Source organism: Equus quagga, chromosome 14, assembly GCF_021613505.1.
Source record: "Equus quagga isolate Etosha38 chromosome 14, UCLA_HA_Equagga_1.0, whole genome shotgun sequence".
NCBI lineage: Eukaryota > Metazoa > Chordata > Mammalia > Perissodactyla > Equidae > Equus > Equus quagga.
In genome coordinates, this window is record NC_060280.1 from 88,546,315 (window position 1) to 88,571,237 (window position 24,923).

A 24,923-nucleotide genomic window follows, 5' to 3' on the forward strand; every position below is an offset into this window, starting at 1 on the left:
GCGTCCCACATGCCACAACTAGAAGGACCCACAACGAAGAATATACAACTACGTACCGTGGGGCTTTGGGGAGAAAAAGGGGAAAAAATAAAATCTTAAAAAAAAAAAGGGAAATACTTAGGGAGAGAAACTTTGAAGCCGTGCCAATGTCTTGTTTCTCCTTAAAATTTTGCTCATGAATTTTCTCGTGGATTCTGGCTGCAGCAACAATCACAGTGTATTGGAATTGCAAGCTTCTGTTTTCATCATTGACTTACATTTATTCATTGGAATTCTTCTGTCAGGAAGATTTCTCCCTTCCCCTCATTTTAAAATTGCTTCAATCATGTATTTAAATAGGTATAAATGCATGGACATTTATTTTGTCCTTTGGGTTATAACCCATTACTACTACAACTTATTTTGTATTCAAATTGTTCCAGCTCTGGCCAGCAGGAACTCTTTTAGGCTGACTCCTCTGTCCTTTTAGCTTTTTTTTTTTTTTTAGCATTTTCTGATGCTGCAAGACGTTCCAGTCTCGTTTCGTATTTTCTCTGCCCCAGAACCAGCCATTTCTCCAAGGAGCCCTGGTTCCTCGTATTGGAAAATGGTATTTAGAGACCAAAATCTGGGTGCTGAGTGTTCTCATTGCTCGTGGGGTGTCTCAGCTTCTGGTCCCTCAGCAGACAGACCTAGGAAGCACGTGTGTACTAACCCACGTATGCACACATATCTATGTTTATTTTTGTGTCTACCTATTAAAGATAAACATGTCATACTGATAACCCCGGTCCAGCAGCATGGGGCTCATTTATAACTTCCTTCTCCAACAGCTGTCTGTATCTATGACATAGGTACTTATTTGTTCAAAACTAGCATGTAATTGTTCCAGAGTTAACCTGTTCCCCTGGGAGAAACAAACAGAGCGACTGGAGTTCAGTGTTTCAGTACATGTCAGACAGATCTTTGAATGGGAAACCTCTGCGCGAAGCCCACAAGCCTTGCGACTGGGAGCCAAGTCGGCCCTGGGCCTCCAGTTTGAGACCCTCCCAAACCAGGACCACTCTGGGCTCTGGCCTGGGCAACCGTCAGCTGGCAGCTCTCTGGAGCCATGTGGGTGCCTCAGGGCTGGTGGGAGGGGGCTGGGGGGAGGGGATGCCCTGCTGCTGCCCTCTGCCTCTCTGGGTTAGGGGGGTCTGAGGGGACCCCAGTGGGAGGCTCTTTGCCCTTTCAGAGGCCCGGGCACGGCTCAGCGAGAGTGAGTGCAGACGGGGCAGGGCGGCCCCGGTGGGCGAGGGCCTTGGCAGCAGAACTGGCCGGGCCGGTGTGCGCCCGGGCACGCAGCAGCCGGGCGGGCTGTGGCAGGAGCGTGGAGGCCAGGGCTGCCCTTCCCCTGGGAAGAGACCTGGCTCGCCTGGGAGGCAGGGGGTGGGGACCGCTCGGGAAGCTGGTGGGCCCTGAGCCGAGTCCCCACCTAATCCCTCCACGGGGATATAGTGGTGACCAATAGTCCCTTACCTAACATTTCTTGAGCTCCAACTGTATGCCCCAGCTCTGTTCCACTTGTTCCTTTCATCCCCGACGACAGCCCTCAGAGTGGACACTGTTATTATCTCCATTTTACAATGAGGCCACCGAGGCCCCAAGGGGGCACCACTTGCCCAGAGTCTTAGACTGTAAGGTAGTAGAGCCTGGCTCCAGACTCCAAGCCCTTCACCTTTACCAACCACTGGGCAGAGGGACAGACAGAGTGTCCACCTTCTTGGATCTGGGGGTCTAGGGCAGAGGCACCCCATAGGCCAGATGAATAAATAAATAATGGAGGTAATTTCAGATGGTGCCAACTGCCATGTGAGATTGGGGAGATGGGGGACAGATCAGGGAAGGCCTCTCTGAGGAGGTGCCTGGTGGGAAAGGCTGGGGGAATTTTGTTCCAGGCACACTGATCTCCAACTGCCAAGGTCTTGAAGTGTGTGAGGAACAGGGGGGAGGCCGGTGGGGCTGGAAGGGAGTAAGGCAGAGGGCGAGCGGGGGAAATCAGGAGAAACATGCAGGGCCTTGTGGGCGGTGGTGAAGACTTGGATGTTTTCTCTGAGGACATAGGGAGCCATGGGAGAGTTCGGAGCAGGAAAGGGAGTTTGAAGAACTGTTTTAAGGGCCGACCAGTGGTGTAGTGGTGAAGTTCAGTGCATGCTGCTTGGTGGCCGGGAGTTTGTGGGTTCGAATTGGGGGCAGGGACGTGCTGTGGTGGCCACCCACATACAAAATAGAGGAAGATGAGCACAGATGTTAGCTCAGAGCTGATCTTTCTCAAGCAAAAAAGAGGAGGATTGTCAGCAGATTTTAGCTCAGGCTGCAAATCTTCCTCGGCAAAAAAAAAAGAATTGAATTTTGAGAACAGTTTTAAGAACTGTTGCCCCGGGTGTGGAATGGCAGATAGGGATGGAAGCACAGAGGGTTCTAGGAGGCTCCTGTCATCTCCCCGAGTCGCCAGGGTCCCAGTCTATGGAAAAGGGGCGGGGAGGTGGTAGGAGGAGGGGACGCTGAGCCGGGACTGCGGCCGGAAGAGCCTGCCTCCGTTGCGGGGGGCCCGCGCGGGAGGTGAGATTGCCACCCCGGAGGTGAGAAGGTTCCCACTCCGGGGTGCGGCTTCCCCTTCGCAAAAGGGGTCATTGATTGAGTGCCGGCTGCGTGCCAGGCGTGCCCTCGAGCGTTTGGAGAATCGTCCGGGCTCAGCCCAGCGGACTAAGTCGGCGCGGCTGTGGGGTGCCCAGCCTGGCTGCGGGGTGCCCGCCCCGAAGCGTCAGGGCTCCCGCGCCCCCAGGCGGGCCCCGCTGGCTTCGCTCGGCCGCGCGCATCCTTGGTGGCAGCAGCAGCGCGGGCAGGAGCATCCCCAAGGGGCTTCATGGGGGCGCGACCCGGCCTGGGTACCCCTGGCCGCCCCTCCCCCGGGGGCGCCCCCGGATCCGCCCGCATCCCCAGCCTCCCGCTCATCGCCCCTGGGGCGCCCTCGTCCCACCCTCGGCGGGCAGAGCCTGAGGCCACCGGGACAAAGAGCAGCCCGGCCCAGCCCCCTCCCCGGCTGCGGCCCTGGTCTGAGGGTGGGGGAGCTGCGCCGGGCCAGGAAGTCCCTGGGAACGCGGGGTGGGGGTGCGGGCCAGCTGGGACTGGCCCGTTGGAGAGCGGAGGCCTGGGAGAGGCGTGGGAGAGCGACACCGCCAGAGCGAGACACAGCCAGCGGCTGAGAGAGACGCACAGAGAAACAGGGAGAACCAGAGACCGACCCTGAGAGACCCGAGGAGAGAGATCCACCCAGAGACACTCATTCATTCATTCATTCATCCATCCATTCACTCAGCGCGCCCGGCAGCGCCCAGGCCAGAGCAAATTCTTGCCCGCGTGGGGCTGACAGTCTCTTGGGGACAGAGCGCCAAAACGCGATAAATGAGTCAGTCACTCATTTATCCAGTGGTAGGAGTGATGAGGTGGAAGACATGGGGTGGGGGAAAAGGGGAACCGGGAGGCAGGCGAGCCAGATGCTCCCTTCTCGGGGGAGAACGAGGTTCCCACCAGAGTCCTGCCCGTGCCCGCCCTTCCCCCACTCGCCCCAAGCCGGGGGTGGGAGCGAGGGAGTGGGGAGGGGCCTGCGCCCGGGAGCCGCCGGGACCTATCTGCCGTGGGGGAGGGGACGGAGGCTGCGGCCGCCCCTGCTGCAGACGCCTCCTAGTCGGCGCTGCCGGGGTCCCTCCCCCGACGGGGCGTCCTTGGGGTGCAGCCTAGGAGGGTAGGTTAGAAGGTAGGCGCAAAATGGGGAGGGACCGGCGCCCAGGAACCGGAGGCCAGACAGGACCCCTCTGCTGAGGGGGAAGAGGCGCAGGCCGCGGCCGCCCCTGCTGAGAATCCCCCTGTCCCCGCGTCTCCGGTCCTCCTACGCCGCGACGGAGCGGCCCTGGAAGGGCAGCCCAGGCCCGGAGGGGGGAGCCGAGGGCTCTCCGGTGCCAGTCGCCGCCGGGGCGCGCTCCGGTGCCGCGGCGGGTGGCACAGGCTGGCAGCCGCGGGCCGGGTGCCCGGGCGCCGAGGGGAGGGGGCAACTGCTTGCGACCGCCCGCGGGGCGCCCTGCGAGCCCGCCCCCTCGCCTGCCAGCTCCAGCCCCGCCCCCCCAGCGGCATCTGCTCGCTCGGCTCGAGGCAGCGCGACTGCCGAGGGCGCAAGACCAGGACGCAGGGGTGAGTGTACGGCTCTGGGTCCCTGGGGGCGCGGGACTCGGCCTGGCCCGGAGGGGATTGTCCTGGCCACCACACCGGCGCCCTAGCTTGGGTTTCCCGGGCCTTTCCTAGAGGCCTCTAGGGAAGAGAAAGCCGCTGACTCCTGGGCTGGATACCGAGCCCGCGATAGGGGTGGGGGTGCCTGGAATCCCCCTGCCTCACCCTCTCCCGGCCACGCCGCTGCGAGTTTCGCTACCTCAGTCCTGCCTCCAGGCAGGCGGAGGCGACGCAGGCGGGGCAGAGGCTCTGCGCCTCTCTCTGCCCGGTGTCGCCATCAGAGCGAGTGTAACCCGTGTCTGCGTGTATTTGATGCCTCCCTCCCCAGCGTGGCCGAGTCCACACCTCCCTGTGGATCTGTCTGTGCGCCTGGCGCCCTGTGTGCCTCTGAGGCCGTCTGCGGTGCCTTGGTTCCTGCCCTCTCCTAATGCGTCCCTTCCCCTCCCTGGGCCTCGGTTTTCTCATCTGTTAAGTCGGTCTCTCGCCATTGTGTAACCGAGTCTGCGCAGCTGTTTGTGTGGGAGCGTGCTTCTCTGTGCCTGCTTCTTTGGGAGATGCTTCTTCTGAGGCTCCGTTGCCTTCTCTGCGAAATGGGCCTAAGGGCACTGAAGGCCGCAGTCACAGCTGGGCAGTATCATTATACCCTGATGACATGTGTGCCCCTCTGCCAGGGCCTGTCTGTGCCATGTGGATCCTGCCTGCTGCCCTTGGGCCCTGCTCTGCAAAATGGGTGGCCCGGCTCAGCTTTCTCGCGGCGTTTTGCGGCGGCTGAAGGCGTTGGGGCAGGAAAAGCAGTGTGTGCAGCGAGGCGTGGAAATTGTGGGGCTCTGGGCTCCAGGCTGGCTGTGGGTGGAGGTAGTGAGATTGTGGCCTTTGTCACTGGGTGTGAGACCCCGTCCGCCTGTGGCTCCATTTGTATGTCTCTGCTGTGTCGCTCTATCCATGTGTGAATGTATTTCCGTGTTTGGGCCCCGACTGCGTATTTTTGCCCTAGTTTGTGACTATGTGCCCACGTGTTCTTGTCAGTGTGTCATTGTATTTGTGAGTCCCTTCCTGCATGTGGCTGGATTTGTGTGCATTCCTGTGCCTCTGGGTACTTCTGCTTGAGTGTGAATTCTTAGTGCTCCTTTCCTGTGGGACTGGTGTCACCCTGTCCCCTCGGGATGTTATTTGTGTGTCTGTGTCGGCCCATCTCCATGGACACCCCCCTTCCATCCCGAATTCCCTCTGGGCCGCAATGTGCGTGTCTGGGGTGGTGGGTAGGGGGTTGGGGCCCGTTTCCCAGGGCGGCGAGGCTCCGCCCGTGCCCGCCTCCGCAGGCCGCGGGGTCGCTGCGCTCCCGGTCTGACACTGCACCCGACCTCTCTGCAGACTCGGGGCGGGCGGCCCATGGAGCCAGGGCTGCTGCGTCCGGCGCCTGTGAGCGAGGTCATCGTCCTGCATTACAACTACACCGGCAAGCTCCACGGTGCGCGCTACCAGCCCGGCGCGGGGCTGCGCGCCGACGCCGCCGTGTGCCTGGCCGTGTGCGCGCTCATCGTGCTCGAGAACTTGGCCGTGTTGGTCGTGCTCGGACGCCACCCGCGTTTCCACGCGCCCATGTTCCTGCTCCTGGGCAGCCTCACGCTGTCCGACCTGCTGGCAGGCGCCGCCTATGCCGCCAACATCCTACTGTCGGGGCCGCTCACGCTGAAGCTGTCGCCTGCGCTCTGGTTCGCGCGTGAGGGCGGCGTCTTCGTGACGCTCGCCGCGTCCGTGCTGAGCCTCCTGGCCATCGCGCTGGAGCGCCTCCTCACCATGGCTCGCCGGGGACCCGCGCCCGCTGCCCGTCGAAGGCGCATGCTGGCGCTGGCGGTCGCCTCCTGGGGCGTGTCGCTGCTCCTGGGGCTATTGCCCGCGTTGGGCTGGAATTGTCTGGGCCGCCTGGACTCCTGCTCCACGGTCCTGCCGCTCTACGCCAAGGCCTACTTGCTCTTCTGCGTGCTTGTCTTCGTCGGCATCCTGGCCACCATCTGTGCTCTCTACGCGCGCATCTACTGCCAGGTGCGCGCCAACGCGCGGCGCCAGCAGGCGCGCCCCCGGCCTGGCCCCCTGAGCCGGGCGCGCCGCACGCCGCGCTCGCTGGCCCTGTTGCGCACACTCAGCGTAGTGCTCCTGGCCTTTGTGCTATGTTGGGGTCCCCTCTTCTTGCTCCTCTTGCTGGACGTGGCGTGCCCGGCGCGCGCCTGCCCCGTGCTCCTGCATGCTGACCCCTTCCTGGGTCTGGCCATGGCCAACTCGCTTCTGAACCCCATCATCTACACCCTCACCAGCCACGACCTGCGCCACGCGCTCCTGCGCCTCGTCTGCTGCGGCCGCCGGCGCTGCGGCCGGGGCGCGGGCTCCTCCCCGTCGTCCGAGAGTGTGGCTGAGGCTTCGGGCGGCCGGCACCACTGGCTGCCCTCGGGCCAGGACCGCATCTCCAGCCGCTCCGAGCGCTCGTCGCCCCAGCGGGACGGGCTGGACACCAGCGGCTCCACCGGCGGTCCCGGCACGCTCACCACAGCCCAGACCCTGGTACCCGCACCGCCCGCAGACTGACGCCCTCTGGCCCGCCACTGCCTTCCTAAGAAACTGTTTTGCAGACTTTTTCTTTTTAAATAAAGGGATTTGTAGGAAAGGCAGTAGAAAGGAGGCAGAAGAGACGCAGGGAAATGTATTTTATTGACGTTAAACCCCACGGCAGTTATCGCAACAGACACAAATCGCTGCCCTTGTGGAACCCATTTTCTGGTGGGGACACAGGCAATAATGGAGTGAAGATATAATGGGAGTAATTCCAGTGACAATAAAATGATGCGATGGTGGTCAGAGTGACAGATGATGTGAGCTGAGATGTCATTGTCCTGGAAACAGCGGAAGGAAGAGCATTTCAGGCTGCCGGAACAGCAGGTGCAAAGGCCCTGGGGCTGGAATGTGCCTGTGTGTTCTATGAAAAGCATGGATCCCGCTGCAGCTGGAGCAGCGATGAAGGGCGAGAATGGGAGGAAACAAAGGCAGAGCAATGATGGAGCAAATGGGGCAGGGCCTTGTGGGATCAGGGGAGGACTTTCCTTCTGCTCTGTGTGAGATGGGAGCCATAGAGGGTTCTAGGCAGAGGAGGGACTTGACCTGGCTCAGATGTTGACAGATCTCTGTGTGGGGTGAAGGTAGAAGCTAGAACAAGGTGAAGATGACTGCACTGACCCAGGGGAGCGATGATGGGGACTCAGACGGTGGGGCTTCTGGATCGATTTTGGAGGTAGCGCGACATAATTCCTGAGGAATTGAGTGTGGAAATGACAAAAAGAGTGGAGTCAAGGTCAGCTCTCCAGTTTAGAAGAGAGGACCGCCAAAGACAGGGCCCCCTAAAATTTGACTCTGGGAGACTCAGCCAGTTCCTCTCTGAGTGTGGTGTCAGACCCCTCGTAAAAAGTAAAAATAGAATAAAATCACAACAATGACAGCCTTCCTGCCTGACTGGTCCCCCCGCCGTGACAGGCCCAGAACACACCTTTGTCCTCCCCTCAGTGCAACCTTGCGAGGTCGGTTTCCCACCCACATTGTGCCTCCTCCCAGTGTCCGAGCCAGACTCCCAGGCCTGTCGCCTGGCTGCTCCGGAGGGGTCTGGCAACGCCCCCTCCCTCGGGGGTCTGCATTCTCGGCCGGGGGCGATACCAGGGCCCCGTTTATGCCCATAAAAGGCTCCAGGCGCGCTGGCCGCGGCCCCTGGCTGTCCCCAGGCGCATTCCTGACCCCCGCGCGGCGGGGCGGCCGGGGAGGGGCGGGGGGCTCCTGGCGCGGGCTGCCGCGCGCCACCTGCCGGGACACCGCGGAACTGCAGGCGGCCGCCGAGACCCGGGAGGATTTGGGGGCCCCCGACCCGGCCTGGGGGTCTGAGTCCCCGCGGGCCACACGCACGGGAAACCAGCCTATTTCCTGGAACACAAACACACCCGAGCCTCGGGGCACGGTCCCAGGCCGCTCCCGGGACTGGACCAGGTTCCCCACCCGGCCTGGCGCCCCGCCCCCAGGCTCTTGAATCTTCGAAGGAACCTGACGCCCGCCCCCTGCTCGGTTGTTTGATGGTGTGACGGTAGGAGACGTGTGCACTTGTCCACATCCTACAAAATTCGAAAAGAACCAGTTCCCCTGCTTGGAGTCCGTCACCGTGGGAATTCAGGGAATCTTCCAGAACTGCTCTGCGGATGAAGGGGGCGAAATGTAAGTACATCTTTTCGCGCAGCTTTCGCGCTGCTCTGCACCTGGCGCCGTTCCCTTCCGAAGGCATCCTGGAAACGGTTGCCCGCCCGCAGATTTGGTGCTGTCCTTCCGTCTTAGTCCGCTTGGCTGCCGTAACAAACAGCATGGCCTGGGCCGTTCCAACCACTGAAATTTATTTCTCGCCGTTCTGGGGGCTGAAGTCCCGGCTGAGGGGCCAGCGCGTGCAGGCGCGGGTGAGGACTCTCCTGCGGGCTTGCAGACCGCCCCCTTCCTGCCGTGTCCTCTAGAAGTGGAGAGGAAGCAAGAAGACCCTCCCTGGTATCTCTTATAAAGGGCACTAATCCCTTCACGGGGGTCCCACCCTCAGGACATCACCTAACCCTAATTCCCCCCCAAGCCTCATCTCCAAATACCATCCCGCTGGGGGTAGGGCTTCAACATGCAATTTTTTTCTCTTTGAGGAGGAGCACGATTCAGTACATAACACTTGGGGTTGTTTTACATTTTTAAAAATCGAGGGAAATATTCGTCCAGCAAATGTCTTGTCCTTTTTACTGGCTGCATAGTATTTCACAGCATGGATGTGCCACCACTTATCACACCAGGGCCCTAGGGAGGGACATGTGGGTTGAGTCCAGTCCTTTATACACAGCTTTGCCGTCCACATCCGTCCTCCCGCACGTGTGGGAGTGGACCTTGGATAAAGCTCTCCAAGTGGCACCACGGGGTCCCAGGGCCTGTAGATGGGATGTTGAGAGACATGACAGGAGGTCTTCTGGCGTGTTCGAGGAGGGTGCGGGTGTCCCCACGGCCTCGGCCCCTGTGTGCATTCGCCGCCGACGCTGTGGCGCCCCCTCTGGAGCAGCCCAGAACTGCAGCTTCACGCCGCAGAAACGGGGCGCGCGGGCAGGACCCCGAGACCCCGAGCGGGGGCGTCCAATCCTCCACATTCACCCCGAAGGTGGGCAGAACCCTTTCTTAGACCAACATCTGTTCAGGCCAGCGTTTTCTGGCTATTATTCCCTCAATTTTCATATAGATGGGCTTTTCAAAAGAAACTTAAATACATTTATTTAAAAGTTAACTTTACAGGACAAACGGCAGAAATGGCAAATCAGTATCCTTTGCCACGAATAATCATCCATCATAGTTATTGGGCGGCAGCATTCGCGTTTCGTTCTCCCGATGGCCGAGCAGGGCGGTGCTGGGAGTGTTACCAATTTACAGGTCAAGCCACGGACCCACCGGCCCAGAGCTAGAGGGTGGCAGAGCCGGGTTCGAACCCCCGCAGGCGAGCGCCACGCGCCCCTGGATCGGAGGGACCTAAAAAACGCAGACACCGGAAACCGAACTCAGTAGATAATTCTAGCTGGATCCAGCCGGACCCTGAGGCCTGCATTAAAGGAAGCGCAGCTCGAGGGGCGCAGCCGTGCGCAGTGCCGGCGAAATCGGGCGCATGGAAGGGACGGTGCGAAGGGGGCCTGGCAGTGTGCCCGCGCCCGACGTCCCGCTCCTCGCCCCGGGGCGCCGGGCACCTGCGGGAAGGGCGGGACATCGCGGCTCCTTCCCCGCCGCGCCCTCTCCGCCCTCTCCCCGCCTCCTTCCCGGGCGTCCCGAGGCCGACCCCCACCCGACGGCCGCGACCCCGCAGGCCCAGCTGCCCAGAGGACGAGGTCCCCCGACGGCGGAGGCGCCCGCGGGTCCCCGACAGCGACCATTAGGCGGGAGCCGCCCCTGGCCGGGCCGCGGCCGTTCGGGCTTCCCGGAAGCGCGGCGCGCGGGTGGCACCACGGAGCATCCCCCCGCGGCGGGAGCCACGGGGGCTACGCGGGGGCCGAGGTGAGCGCGCCGGCGGCGGCGGCGGGGACTGTTGGTCACCGATCCCGGTGCGCACAGGGGCGCGCGGACTGCGATCCCCGGCGCCTCGGGCCACGCGGCTGGGTGGGCCGAGGGCTGCGGTCCCCGACTCCGCCGCGCCACCAGGACGGGCGCTGTGGCGGCCGCGCCCGGGCTGCGCAGCTTGGCGACAGCTGGCGGGGGCGGGGGTGCGGCCCCTCTGTCGTCCCAGCCGCCGGAGGCCCGGGGCCGCGGGGACTTTTATTGTGACACGGCCGGCGCCGGGCTCTGCTTAGTCATGGTGACCTGCGCGCGCTCCGCGCCTCCCCCCGCGCGCAGCGATGGAGGCGCCCGGGCCTGGGCGGCGGAGGCGGAGCCGGAGCGCGGCCATGGCGGGGTGAGTGAGGCGGCCTGCGCCCGGGCTGCGGGCACGGCGGGCCGCGAGCGCCCCTGCGGCGGGCCCGGGGGCCGGGGATCGGGGCGCCGCGGGCGCGGGGGCCTCGGGGTGCCTGCGGCCCCGCGGAGGGTCAGGAGGGCGCGGCCGGGTCCTGTCCTTTTGTTGGACGGCGCGACCGGCGGGGTGGCGCGGGGGCCACGCCAGCCGGGCGGGAGGCCCAGGTGGCACCCTCCGAGGGAGGCCCGGGGACCCCGGGGCGGTGGGGGTCTCGCTGTGCGCCCTGGGGGCGGCCGTGGAGAGGCCGCGGCGGGGTCACTTCCTCCCTCCTCCGGGCCTTGGGGGAGGCTCCGACGGGGCATGCGCAGTGCCCCACTTACCGCTTCGTGGGGGGAAGTGCCCAGGGCCCAGGGGGCACCGTTGACCGATCGGTGGCCAAAGACCAAGAGGCAGGCCTGGGCCTCCACCGGGGGGAGGCGGCCAGCGGCCGGGTGCAGGAGGGCGCGCTGGCAGGCGCAGGGGCGGGCAGCCGGCCAGCCACACGCTCACTGACCCCTGCGCGGTGCCAGGCCGCAGGCGGGACGTGGGGGAGGCCCAGGCCGGGGTGGCCACGACCCTGACCTACCCGCCCTGCCCTCCGAAGCGCTGGGGTTGAGGCCAGAGGGACGGGCCAGCCCGCAACAAGTAGGCACAGGAGCTCCTTTCGGTTCCTGACAAGCGCTGGGATGGTAATAAACAGGCCCGAGGGGACTCTGCGCTGAGCTGGAAGGATAAGATGGAGACCCAGGGAGCCTCTGTAGGTCCCCCCTTCGCCCTGCAGGACCTTTCACAACACACCTCCTGCCCTGGCGCTCCCTTCACGGGTCATTCTCTCTCCTTACACCCCTCCCTGATTCTCCCCACCGGCTCTCTCATTCTGCCTCTGAGCCTTCGCCCTTGCTGTTCCCTGTGCCTGGAAAACTAACTCCCACGGCACCCCTTCCTCTGTTCATGTCTCTCAGCTCCAACAGAGGCCGGATTTAAAGTAACTGACCCCAAGTCACACTGTCATTTTATTTATGGCCCTTCCTTCCCCCAGTGTCTGTTCCAGGGGGCACAGTTTATGTCTGTTTTGTTCACTGCTGGGTTCCCGGTGCCTAGAACAGGGCCTGGTACACAGTAGATGCCCAATAAATGTTGGTGGGGTGAATGAAGGAAAGAGCTAGATATACTCTAGGACGGGAAGGGCCACCAGATGGGGGAACAGAGTGAGCAAAGGGAAGAGGTGGACAGGGGCCAACTTCAGAGGGCTTTGCAGGTCATTGAAGAGTTTGGTGTTACCCTTCATGGCACTGGGAGTTGCTGGAGGGATTCTGAGCAGGGGAAGGACATCATCTGACCTATGTTCGCTTTAAGATGGATCCTTGGGCTGGCGAGGCCATGGGGCAGTTGGCGAGCACAAGCGGACGCTGCTGCACCTGGGCTTGGGGAGGAAAACAGGTGTAGGAGTGGCTTTACCTTAAAAAGCGGCCTGGCTCCAAGCCCGGCCCCCAGCCCTGTGCTCTCTCCCTCCTCCAGGCCCCTGAGTGCCAGTGGTGGTGTTGTCCCTTGTCACCTGGAACCCCATGCAGCTGGAAGCCAGGCCTAGCGGGGCTGGGGCCCGCACCTGATTCCTGCCCCTGCGGTCACAGCGCCCGGAGGGGGCGGGGCCCACGGTGATGTTCGCGTCCACCGAGTGCAAGGCGGAGGTGACGCCCTCGCAGCACGGCAACCGCACGTTCAGCTACACGCTGGAGGACCACACCAAGCAGGCGTTCGGCATCATGAACGAGCTGCGCCTCAGCCAGCAGCTGTGCGACGTCACGCTGCAGGTGAAGTACGAGGACGTGCCGGCCGCCCAGTTCATGGCCCACAAGGTGGTGCTGGCCTCCTCCAGCCCCGTCTTCAAGGCCATGTTCACCAACGGGCTGCGCGAGCAGGGCATGGAGGTGGTGTCCATCGAGGGCATCCACCCCACGGTCATGGAGCGCCTCATCGAGTTCGCCTACACTGCCTCCATCTCCATGGGCGAGAAGTGCGTGCTGCACGTGATGAACGGCGCCGTCATGTACCAGATCGACAGCGTCGTGCGCGCCTGCAGCGACTTCCTGGTGCAGCAGCTGGACCCCAGCAACGCCATCGGCATCGCCAACTTCGCCGAGCAGATCGGCTGCGCGGAGCTGCACCAGCGCGCGCGCGAGTATATCTACATGCACTTTGGGGAGGTGAGCTGGGGGGGGGCATCACCGTCCCCCTGCAGGTGGGCGGGGCCGAGGAAGGAGCTGGAGGAAATGGGGCTCTGAGAGCCTGGGCCACACATCTGGGGGGGGTCTGGGAAACAGCTGGAGGGGGGGCCTTCCTGAGTGTCTGGGCTCCCTGAGGTCAAGACGGGGCCAGCGGCTCAGCCCCGGGGGGCGCTGAGCAGGCCCAACCCGGCAGGCCGTTCCTGAAGCCGCGGGCGCGCTGCCAAGGGCCAGCGTGACCCTTCGCCGGGTTCCCTTCGGTCCACACAATCTTGTCCTTCGGCTGCTCTCGGTTTCATTTTCGCTTTGACGTGGAGGAAGTTGGGAGCCCAGGTTATTGATCTGGGGGAAAAGCAGGGCCCGAGAGCACCTGCTGGGGGCCGGCACCCCACGCTAGGCCCTTTCCATCCTTCTGGTCCCTGCAGCTTCCCAACTACCTCAGGAGCAAGCCTGTGCTGGGGGGCCTTGTGGAACATTTCCAAGGCCGCCTCCAGGGCCCGCTGGACACGACGTGGTCCCCATTTCTCTCCTTCCTGCTACGCCACGTGTGGGGCTGACCAGATGCCCCCAGGAGCTCTGGCATTAGTCCCAGGGCCTAGGGCTCCCCCACTGGCCTGCCCAGCATGGGGTTCAAGGGGTCGCATGGATTGGGGTGCCAGGACGATGTGACCTGCTCATGTGGGGTGACAGCAATGGGCATATAAGCTGCTGCCTGACAGATATGTCCCGGTGCCTGTACCCCTAGGAACAGGCCTGTGATGAGGTAGTTACAATAGCATCCCCCTTTCACAAAGGGGGAACACCAAGGCACAGAGAGGCAAACACTTGCCCAAGGTCACACAGACAGTAGCAGGTCAAAATGGCAACTCAGAGGGCCAGCCCCTGTGGCCTAGTGGTTAAGTCTGGTGCATTCTGCTTCAGTGGCCTGGGTTCGGTTCCTGGGCACCAACCCACACCACTCGTCAGTGGCCATACTGTGGTGGCAGCTCACATGCAAAAAGAGGAAGATTGGCAAGAGATGTTAGCTCAGGGCCAATCTTTCTCAGGGAAAAAGAAAAAAAGCAACTCAGGCTACTTTCTGCAGAGCCTGCAGTTTTGTCTTCTAGAGTATTCTATTGCTATTCCTTTTTCCTTGAGTCAGTCTGCTGTTTTGAAAAAGTAACTTTGTTTAAAAAACAGGGTAATATTCTTAGAGTTCAGACACAAAATGACACCAAGATGTATGCAATTGAGGCTGGCCAGTGGTGTAGTGGTTAATTCCACACACTCTGCTTTGACAGCCCGGGTTCGTGGCTCCTGATCCTGAGTGTGGACCTACACCACTGTCAGCCATGCTGTGGCGGTGACCCACATATAAAGTGGAGGAAGATGGGCACAGATGTTAGCTCAGGGCCAGTCTTCCTCAGGAAAAAAAAGAGAGAGAGAGACCACTCAGGCTGCTTTCTTCAGAGCTTGCACTTTTTCCCCTAGAATAGTCTATTGCTATTATTTTTCCTTTTGAGTCAATCTGCTCTTTTGAAAAAGTAACTTCATTTTTAAAAAAAATTTTTTTTTTTAAGATTTTATTTTTTCCTTTTTCTCCCCAAAGCCCCCCAGTACATAGTTGTATATTCTTCGTTATGGGTCCTTCTAGTTGTGGCATGTGGGACGCCGCCTCAGCGTGGTTTGATCGGCAGTGCCATGTCCGCACCCAGGATTCAAACCGACGAAACACTGGGCTGCCTGCAGCGGAGTGTGCGAACTTAACCACTCGGCCACGGGGCCAGCCCCAGTAACTTCATTTTTTAAAAAACGGGTAATATTCTTAGAGTTCAAACACAAAATGACACCAAGAGGTGGACAGTTGGGGCTGGCCAGTGGTGGAGTGGTTCATTCGGCAGGCTCCACTTTGGCAGCCCGGCTTCGAAATTTGGATCCTGAGCATGGCCCTACATCACTGTCAGCCATGCTGTGGCGGTGACCCACATATAAAGTGCAGGAAGATGGGCACAGATGTTAGCTCAGGGCCAATCTTCTTTAGCCAAAAAAAAAAAAGAAAGAAAAAAAGAGAGTTCCCTGGTCCGTTGTCCCTTTGCCGTTTCCCTGAGTACCTCTGTCCTGGCGCACGGCCTGTGGCATGAACTCACTGAAATTATCCCCAGCGGGGCTTTCGGGCGCCCAAGGGGGGGCCGGCCCACCCCAGCCCGCAGTTCACGCAGGCGCCCGGGGCCGCCCGTCACGCCGCCGTTCCCCGCAGGTGGCCAAGCAGGAGGAGTTCTTCAACCTGTCGCACTGCCAGCTGGTGACGCTCATCAGCCGGGACGACCTGAACGTGCGCTGCGAGTCCGAGGTCTTCCACGCCTGCATCGACTGGGTCAAGTACGACTGCGCGCAGCGGCGCTTCTACGTGCAGGCGCTGCTGCGGGCCGTGCGCTGCCACGCGCTGCCGCCGCGCTTCCTGCAGCTGCAGCTGCAGAAGTGCGAGATCCTGCGCGCCGACGCGCGCTGCCAGGACTACCTGGCGCAGGTGTTCCAGGAGCTCACGCTGCACAAGCCCGCGCCCGCGCTGCCCTGCCGCGCGCCCAAGGTCGGCCGCCTCATCTACACGGCCGGCGGCTACTACCGCCAGTCGCTCAGCTACCTGGAGGCCTACAACCCGAGCGACGGCACGTGGCTGCGCCTGGCCGACCTGCAGGTGCCGCGCAGCGGGCTGGCGGGCTGCGTGGTGGGCGGGCTGCTGTACGCCGTGGGCGGCCGCAACAACTCCCCCGACGGCAACACCGACTCGAGCGCGCTGGACTGCTACAACCCCATGACCAACCAGTGGTCGCCGTGCGCGCCCATGAGCGTGCCGCGCAACCGCATCGGGGTGGGCGTCATCGACGGGCACATCTACGCCATCGGGGGCTCACACGGCTGCATCCACCACAACAGCGCCGAGAGGTGAGGGGCGCGGCGCGGCCGGCGGGCGGGGGAGGGGCCCGCGGCCACACAGGTCCCAAGCCAGCGGCTCCGGGAGTCGCCCCCCGCGGCTGAGTCTCTCTCTTTGTCCCCCGTCTTCAGGGAGTGGAAGCCTTCCCGGGAAGCCAAACGCCTGTGCGATTCATGGTCGGGACCGTGGATGGTGTGTCTGGGCCTGGGAACTGCTTCCAGGGCCATCCCAAACGGACATGGCCACTTTGTGCAGATTCGGAGAAAGTTCCATGAGTTTGAGATTGTCAGACGCTAATTGGGTTAGAACGTGACGCCTTGCTGCCGGCTGCCCCCCCAAATTGTTATAATAAACAGAGGAATGAAATGTGTTCCGCGGGAAGATGCCCCCTTAGGGGGGGGGGGGGCGCCCTTGTGCAGTGCACAGTCTGCACAACCGTGCATGGTGACCCTGTGTTTAGAGGCCAAGCATTTTGGGCTTTTGGACTCTTGCATAGCGTAGTCCTCTACCGTCTCTTTGTCTAGAAGTGTGAGCTAGGATACAGTTCTCACCTGGAACTTGTTAAATAAACGCCCCAGCCCCCACTGGAGATCTGGCATCAGTGGGTTTGGAGTGAGGCTGGGGAATGGGAATTTTAAATACAATCCAGAGGGTTCTGATGCCCGTGATCTGTGAATAGGACCAAGAGATGGTGTGTCACCCTCAGCAGGTCACTTTCAGGGAAAGAAAAGGCACTGGTAGTGACCCCAGGAGCACAGGTGTGAACTAGATGTGCCTGGGTCAAGGGGACTTCTGGTCACCCCAGTGCTGAGCATCACTCTCGGAGAACAGCTGTCTTGGGTGGTAGCCTGGTTGTTAGAATTGGGGTTCTGGTGTCCGAGAGGGCTGGGTCAGCCCAACTCTGCCACTTCCCCAGTGACCCTGGACATGCCACATCCCCCTCTGTGCTTCTGTCTTGTCCTTGGTGATTTGGGGGTCAGTAATGACCACCTGGTCCACCAGGCTGCGTGGGGCTTCGGTGAGATAAGACCCCGAACCCTCAGCACGGGGCCTGGCAGTGGTATGATGGAGCCACTGGGGTCCAACACGTGCGTGTGACCTTGACCTCGTGACCACTCTGACCCTCAGTTTCCTCATGTGGAACACGGAGCTACTGCTCAGTGGCGCCTTGGAGAACAACCGTGAGGACTAAAGTGCTCCAGGGTAGAGAGAGCTGGCCAAACACGGGGCCGCAGGAAGTGTCCCCGAAGGTCCGCTCTGATGGCCCTTGTCATTGTCATTATGCCCTGGCAGGTATGAGCCAGAGCGGGACGAGTGGCACTTGGTGGCCCCGATGCTGACGAGGAGGATTGGGGTGGGCGTGGCCGTCCACAACCGGCTGCTCTACGCCGTCGGGGGCTTCGACGGCACGAACCGCCTCAACTCGGCCGAGTGTTACTACCCGGAGAGGAACGAGTGGCGAATGATCACACCCATGAACACCATCCGGAGCGGGGCAGGTGGGCAGGGGCTGCGGGGAGGGGAGGGTGGAGGACCTCCCACCCTGGGGTGCATCCCAGCCCAGCCTCCCGTTTCACCTTGACCCCTGTGGAAGACACAGGAGAGCTAGATTCTTTCTTCTTCTTCTTTTTTTTTTTTTTGGTGAGGAAGATTGGCCCTGAGCTAACAACTGTTGCCAATTCTCCTTCTTTTCCTCCCCAAAGCCCCAGTACGTAGTTGTGTGTCCTAGTTGTAAGTCATTCTAGTTCTTCTATGTGGGGCACCACCACAGCACGGCCTGACGAGCAGTGCCATGTCCATGCCCAGGATCCGAACCCATAAACCCTGGCCCGCCCAAGCAGAGCATGCAAACTTACCCACTGCACCATCGGACGCCCATAGAGCTAGATTCTGACAGTCTCCAAGCTCCTCTCTCCCAGTTTTGCTTCTGAGACGGTCCCTTGGGAGACGGGAAAGGGGAGGGTCCCCCAAGAAGGCGGTGGCTGGGGCCCCCGAGGCCACGTCACCCCGGGGTCACCCTCTGTGCTGTGCGTTTGTTTTTAGGAGTCTGCGTCCTGCACAACTGTATCTATGCGGCGGGGGGCTACAACGGCCAGGACCAGCTGAACAGCGTGGAGCGCTACGACGTGGAGACGGAGGTGTGGACGTTCGTGGCCCCCATGAAACACCGGCGCAGCGCCCTGGGCATCACCGTGCACCAAGGCAGGATCTACGTCCTCGGTGAGGCCGGGTGTGGGGACCTCCGCGGGCACGGTGACCTGCTCATCCCATCTTGGGGGCCCCGGTGGGCAGGCTGCTCGCGGTCCCCGCCTCCTCACCCTTGGAGGCAGTGACGGTCCCCTCTGCTCTGCCCCCAGGCGGCTACGACGGCCACACGTTCCTGGACAGCGTGGAGTGTTACGACCCGGACGCAGACGCCTGGAGCGAGGTGACCCGCATGACGTCGGGCCGCAGTGGGGTGGGCGTCGCGGTGACCATGGAGCCGTGCCGGAAGCAGATCGACCAGCAGAACTGTACCTGTTGAACCGCCTCGGTTCCTCGGGCCAAGAGGGGCCGCTGGAGAGGATGGTCCTTTTTATACAAAAACAGGGACAAGAGAAAAGGCGACAGAGTGGACGCTGTCCCCGGGATGGGAGGCTGGGTGCCTCTGCGTCCCGTGACGACTCCAAAGGAAAGAAGCCCAGATTGGGGCCCACGCGCTGCCACAGGGTTCCGGGAACGTCCAGGACGGCCTGCCTGGCTCCCGGGACAGGCCCCCGCTCCCGCCACCCCCAGACTCCGCCAGGGTCCCGCGCCAGCAGCCGCCACCTCCCTTTGGGCTGAAAGCGGGCCCCGAGCTCCGGCTGGTTTTGCTCCCGGGCCTTGTGATGGGTCCTGGAGGCCTGGCCGGGAGCCACCTGAGGCTCCTCTGGAGGTGCGGACCCGGGAGGGCCCGTCCGTAGAAACCTCTGGATCTCTCTGCCCTGGACGGTCGTCCTGTTGATAAGTAACCCTGTAACTTTCCAATGAAAATAAAGAACAACTAACTAGTGTCTTCCACCGGGGCTCTCGGCCAGAGGGCGTGAACCTGGGCCCGAAGGGACTCTCCTGAAGGGTGCTCCAGCCTTTGCCTCAGAGCTGGAACTTGAAACCAGTTCGTTGTCTCTGCTCAGCACATCTTGATATGTGGGGCATCTCTCTCCCCATAGACAAGCCACACAGGGCTCCTTTCTCTATCACTTTTTCCCCCTTTTTTTTGGTGAGGAAGATTGGCCCTGAGCTAGCATCTGTTGCCAGTCTTTTTTTTTCTCCCCAAAGCCACAGTGCATAGTTGTATATCCTAATTGTAGGTCGTCCTGGTTCTATGTGGGACGCCGCCACAGCATGGCCTGACGAGCGGTGCGTAGGTCCACGCCCAGGATCCGAACCGGCGAACCCTGGGCTGCCGAAGCAGAGCACACGAACTTAACCACTCAGCCACAGGGCCGCCCCTCCCTATCACTTTTGCTCCTTTGAAGACAACGACCTAACTTCTATTACCTCTCCCAGGGCTCCTCGAGGCTAATGTCACAGAGGCGCACAGCTTATATTTTAAGGTGAACCGTCCCCGACGCACCTTCCGACTTTGGTGACCGTCTCTCCAGCCATTTTCATGGGCTGCAGGAACATGGCCAGTTTTTTATTGAGGTGTCTGGGGATGAAGAGGACAAAGGGGCTCTTGGGGATCTTCTTAGGCTCCTGTGAACCGGTTGTGTGTGGCCCGGAGCTCTCCCGCGAGTCCGCTCCGTTCGTGCTGGGGGAGTGGAGGAAAGAGGAAGGAAGTGTGGTCTCGACGACTGGGGAATTCACTGGTTCTTCCAAGGAGCTCAGAAAGGAAACGATTCCTTCCCTTCCAGGGAAAATGGTCCCTCCCATCTTGACAGCGTCCCTCACTCAGTTCCCTGGAAGTCTGTCTTAATTGAGCCCAGCTGTCTGGTCCTCTGAAGGTTTGTGTGGAACAAGAAAATAAATCTATGCTGGCTGCATTGAATGGATGGGGTGGACTAGGAATTGTCAACAGAATATCTACGTAGTCTTTTGGCATTCACAAAGTCTTTTTGCCTGAATTTTTTTGTGTGTGTGCAGGGGAAGATTGGCCCTAAGCTAATATCTGTTGCCAATCTTCCTCCTTTTCCCTCCCCAAAGCCCCAGTGCACAGCTGTATATTCTAGTCGCAAGTCCTAGTTCTGTGTGGGATGCCGCCACAGCATGGCCTGATGCGCGATATATAGGTCCGCACCCAGGATCCCAACCGGCAAACCCCAGGCTGCCTGAGCAGAGCCCGCAATCTAAACCACTGCGCCACCAGCTGGCCCTTACATTCACTTTCTAACTCCACAAAACAAGTGACCAAGCCCCCAGGGGTCCCTGCCCTCGTGGAAATTACAGCCCAGCAGGGGAGGAGGGTGGCCAACTCATCCTGGTTTGTCTGGGACTTGTCCAGTTTGAAGACCAAAAGGCTGGTGTCCCTGGAACCCCTCCATCCCAGGGAAACCAGGACCCTTGGTCGCTACAGGTGCCCAGATGCTGCGGCCGTATTGCAGACGTGCTGAGTGACAGGCAGAGGAGGCACGGTTCCATTCACAGTCCAAAGTCGATGGCTCTGGGGGCTTGGTGGAAATGGCTGGGCTGGGGATAAGAATGGGTGGGGGAAGGCTCGGGCCGGTGCAGTAGCAGGTAGAGAGGATGGCGGGTTTATCAGGCGGGGGCTGTGGGAGTGGCGAGGAACAGAATGTACCAGGGAAGAGGCTGATTAGATATGGAGGGCGCAGCCTTAGGAACAAGCCTGGGTGGTTTCAAGCTCAAACAGCCAGGAGCTGGGAACCTTGGAGGAGCCTGCAGTTAGAGAAGAGAAGTGACAATGGGGGGCCGGCCCTGTGGCCTTAGTGGTTAAATTCGGTGCACTCTGCTTTGGTGGCCCAGGTTCGGCTCCTGGGCGCAGACCTACACCACTTGTTGGTGACCCACATACAAAATAGAGGAAGATTGGCACAGATGTTAGCTCACAGCAAATCTTCCTCAGGAAAAAAAAAAAAAAACAAGTGCCAATGGTTCAGGGCATGTTCCATGTGAAGTGTCAAGATAGAATTGTTTTAGGAAAGTGCACAGATTTTTCTAGCCCTCAGTCTTTAATGCTTCCAACAAACAGTACTCGATTGGCTGTTCTGTGCCAGACATGAAGTGGGGTGTCCAGACACAATGAGGCACAAGCGGGACACTGTCCCTTTCTCATAGAGCTGGTGTTAACAAAAGATTCATATGATCTACATAATTCTGTTTGACGGTAGCTTTCTGAGGGACAGGAGCTTGACCTAGGTCAGAGGCCCCAAGAAAGCATTCTTGAGGATGTGGTTTTCTCATGGAAATCCAAAGGAACTGGTAAGTGTAAACCAGGTGAGGGAAGGAGGGGCGAGATTCTGCAGAGAGGAAGCATCACGTGCAAAGGTCCTGAGGCACTGGGAAGCAAGTCTAGATGAAGCTCTGAGGGGGAGAAACATGATCAGAAGAGGCTGAACAGAGGTAGTCAGGGGGCCAGACCATACAAGCCCTGTGGGCCTCAAATACTTAAATACATAAGTATCTTTTTAAGAAATTAGAACATTATAGGTAAAGCTGAAATCTCATTCTCTTGCCATTCCAGCCTTCTTTAAATCTTAAAAAAATAATTTGCAGTCATGTTCTATGTGTCTCCTTACAAAAATGGGATAATGTTGCCTGTATTATTCTCCAACTTGTTTTTCTCCCCTCAGTCAGACTTCTAGGTGTTTTTGTCTGTGATGTCACATTCCTTTTAGCAGCTCCCCGATGTTCTGTTTTCTCTCTTCCACTGTTGACACCCTTAGGTTGTTTGCAGTTTCTCAGAATCACAGATGAGGCGGCCACGCCCACTCTTCACGTGTCTCCGTGGGCACAAGCATGTATATTTCTCCGCGTGGAGGCTGAGAGGGGAACTGACTAGATCACCGGGCAGACAGACCTTTACTACATGCTGCCAGATCGCCCTCCAAACTGGTGGTCACAAATCCTATTCCTGCTGTTTTCTAGAAGTTCCTTATGAATTTACACACAAATTTATCACTTTTTCCTGGATAGTTTTTCCCTTTTGTGTCATATTTAAGAAAGACTTTTGGTTCTTGCCAGTTCCTCCAGCTTGCTATCCATTTGTTGTTATCGTCTCCTGCCCATAAATTAACTGTCTTGCCTAAGGTAATCAGAGTTGGGTTTTTTTTGTTTTTTGTTTTTTTTGCTGAGGAAGATTGGCCCTGACCTAACATCTGTGCCAGTCTTCCTCTATTTTGTATGTGGGTCACCACTGCAACGTGGCCACAAATGAATGGTGTAGGTCTGCACCTGGGAACAAAAATTTTAAGGAACAACACTAGGAAATACAAAGCGGTTCCAAAAGGCTTTCAAATGCCCACTGGATTTGCTAACGGGGAAGGAACTTTACCAAGAGCCATTTCAGAAGAATCGTGAGGGTGAAGCAAGAGATTCCTTCCATAAAGACTTATTGAGTGCCTCCCAAACAGCCACTGTCACCGAGGAGACAACATGGAGTCAGTGAAGGAAGCTGAGGAAAGGAACACTTTTGAGACATTTGGGTGAAAAGAGGCAGAGAAAGCTCAGATCACCGCTGGAGAGCCACGAAGGGCTCCGGGGTGGGGGGGGGGGCGGGGGGTTTGCTTTTAAGATTCAGAAGACATGGGGCTGGCCCGGTGGAGCAGCAGTTAAATGTGCACATTCCATTTTGGTGGCCTGGGGTTCGCTGGTTCGGATCCCGGGTGCGGACATGGCACCGCTTGTCAAGCCACGCTGTGGCAGGTGTCCCACATATAAAGTAGAGGAAGATGGGCACAGGTGTTAGCTCAGGGCCAGTCTTCCTCAGCAAAAAGAGGAGGATTGGCAGTGATGTTAGCTCAGGGCTAATCTTCCTCAAAAAAAAAAAAAAAAAGATTCAGAGCACAGAGTGTGTCTATAAGCTGTTTCCAGTACAAAAAGAGACAGTGAAGATGGAGGTGAAAGACGGCCTGGACCACAGTGATGGTGAGCAAGGAGCTTCCCACCCCCAATTAACTGGACAGGTACCGTTCAGCTCCTTGAAGGGCGCTGTTGTCCTGGATGCTGGGCTACCTTGCTTGGCCCAATACAACGTGCCTTCAATTCAATGACTCTCTTCTCCTTGGGACTGTGTTCTGGTTTTAAAATATAAACGTTAGTGGAAATGTATATTGCGGAAGATTGGATTTAAGAAAATAAAATTAGGGAGCCAGCCCCATGGCCTAGTGGTTGGGTTCGGCACACCCTGCTTCTCTTCAGTGGCCTGGGTTCTGTTCCCAGGTGTGGACCTACACCACTCGTCAGTGGCCATGCTGTGGCGGTGACCCACATACAAAATAGAGGAAGATTGGCACAGATGTCAGCTCAGGGCCAATCTTCCTCAAGTGAAAAAAAAAAGGAGGAAGACTGGCAACAGATGTTAGCTCAGAGCAAATCTTCCTCAGAAAAAAAAGAAAGAAAAAATTTAGAAAGAATACCCTAGAGAAAACAGAATAAATTTGAGACCCATATCTGGCACGCACTTAGTGCAAATCGTCTCTGTGCGTCACTTTCCTCGTCTGTAAAATGGGGATAATATCAGTACCCAGCCGCTGGCAAACACAGTGGGAATACCACAAGTGTAGTATTATCAACTAGGAATGAGGTCAGTACTGGAAACTTGAAACGCTGACATTGATCTGAATGATCAAGATTGTTAAAGTCAGAATGATAACATTTAATGACCTGAGAGCACTTTATCCGATTTACGGAAAAGTTCCCCCTGCCTCTCGTCACCCGTGGAAACGTCCTTCCACCAGCCCGGCTGTCTTATCTTCCGCTGGTTTTCTTGCTCTCCACGCCCCTCGGGGTAAGACAGGAAGTTGGGTCTAAAAGGAGCGCAGCACCCTCTGGTGGGCCTCTGGGTAAAAAGCGGAACTATTTCCAGAGAAGGAAAGTTCCAAAAAGAACGAGACTGGCCGATTCCCAGGTGTAGGATGCCCTTGACCTTGACTTGTTCTCCGCTTTCCAATGAGCATTCTTCAAAACTTCCGGGCAAACGATATTTTGTATAAATCAAATACCACTGCAGGTGCCTCCAGGAAATTCCCTATTTAAAGGACTGGGAGCCCCAGCAGCACACCCAGGGTTGTGACTTTGATTTTATTACGCCGCAATTTAACCAGGACACCCAGGAACACTTTCCAGACTACATGTCCCGGGATGCCCCAGGTTTAGGAACACTTTCCAGACTACATATCCCAGGATGCCCCGGGGTTTAATCAGCTGATCTAGACAACTTGGTGGGAAATTTGAAACGGAGCAGCCTGATTCTGATTTCCCTCTTTGGCTTCACTTGCTCTCAGCTTCAACGAGCTGGTGTTTCCTCCTTAAGTCTCAGCTGCGACACGTGGGGTCCCTTTTCTCTCTACCCTATGTCTTCCCCTTACTTATTATGTTTCCCCCTCCCTGGCTATCTCTGTTCTAAGGATTCATCAAGCGGGTAGATACAACTGGGAGCAGACGCCATGGTTTCTGCCCTCCTGCAGCCTATAGTCAACTAGGGAGACAGCTATTTGCATGGTTGTTTATTAATGTACACCCAGAAATCCTGAGAAGCGCTCCAGGAAAAAGTAGCTTGCAGAAGCAAGGTATTTGTGGATCCCGTATTCATAATTATTCTCCTATTCTTCTGTCTTGTTCATCATTTTATTTGCTGGCACATAACAGAAGCTTCGCACATATTTGAAGGTTCAAATTCTCATTATTGCATCGTGTTATTGACGAATTATTGTACATCAATGGATGTATGATAAACATTTGCCAGATTGAATGGAATTAGCCAGGTCTTCTAGGTGCTTCTCCAAGGGTGTCGATTTCCCCATCTTTGTGCAAGAGTAGAGCTGCTCAGCCTGTTAGGATTTCACGTCAACCCAAGGACGCCTTTTGGCCTCCCTCTAAACACCGTTACCGTCAGATCTCT

At 58.7% G+C, this 24,923-nt stretch overlaps 3 protein-coding genes across 5 annotated transcripts in view; 2 read left to right on the forward strand and 1 right to left on the reverse strand.

Annotated features, from left to right (window-relative positions):
- ATG4D (autophagy related 4D cysteine peptidase) overlaps window positions 1-11,225 on the reverse strand; it is a 28,310-nt gene extending 17,085 nt beyond the window's left edge. The window contains exon 1 of the mRNA XM_046685129.1: window positions 11,095-11,225. The gene's annotated coding sequence lies outside the window, so the exon portion shown is untranslated. The remainder of the gene's footprint in view (window positions 1-11,094) is intronic.
- S1PR5 (sphingosine-1-phosphate receptor 5) lies at window positions 3,242-7,726 on the forward strand. The gene is made up of 2 exons (XM_046685132.1): window positions 3,242-3,427; window positions 5,614-7,726. The coding sequence occupies exon 2, from the start codon at window positions 5,632-5,634 to the stop codon at window positions 6,820-6,822; it is 1,191 nt and encodes a 396-aa protein (XP_046541088.1). The 5' UTR covers window positions 3,242-3,427; window positions 5,614-5,631; the 3' UTR covers window positions 6,823-7,726.
- On the forward strand, window positions 10,094-18,930 carry KEAP1 (kelch like ECH associated protein 1). 3 transcript variants are annotated; one of them, XM_046685126.1, is made up of 6 exons: window positions 10,094-10,323; window positions 12,272-12,957; window positions 15,212-15,897; window positions 17,180-17,385; window positions 17,930-18,106; window positions 18,244-18,930. In XM_046685126.1, exons 2-6 carry the CDS (start codon window positions 12,412-12,414, stop codon window positions 18,408-18,410), a joined length of 1,782 nt encoding a protein of 593 aa, XP_046541082.1. In that variant the 5' UTR covers window positions 10,094-10,323; window positions 12,272-12,411; the 3' UTR covers window positions 18,411-18,930. The 3 variants fall into 3 exon arrangements, with proteins under 3 accessions (XP_046541082.1, XP_046541081.1, XP_046541083.1); XM_046685125.1 differs by lacking the exon at window positions 10,094-10,323 and adding an exon at window positions 10,576-10,717; XM_046685127.1 differs by lacking the exon at window positions 10,094-10,323 and adding an exon at window positions 11,372-11,510.
- The last annotated feature ends 5,993 nt before the right edge of the window (window positions 18,931-24,923 follow it).

What these genes read in the sequence shown, in the direction of transcription:
- S1PR5 (XM_046685132.1), top strand. Translation starts at nt 5,632, where the DNA reads ATGGAGCCAGGGCTGCTGCGTCCGGCGCCTGTGAGCGAGGTCATCGTC.
- KEAP1 (XM_046685126.1), top strand. Translation starts at nt 12,412, where the DNA reads ATGTTCGCGTCCACCGAGTGCAAGGCGGAGGTGACGCCCTCGCAGCAC. An exon ending in CACCACAACAGCGCCGAGAG is followed by an intron (nt 15,898 to 17,179) that starts GTGAGGGGCGCG and finishes ATGCCCTGGCAG; the next exon opens with GTATGAGCCAGAGCGGGACG. An exon ending in AGGCAGGATCTACGTCCTCG is followed by an intron (nt 18,107 to 18,243) that starts GTGAGGCCGGGT and finishes CTCTGCCCCCAG; the next exon opens with GCGGCTACGACGGCCACACG.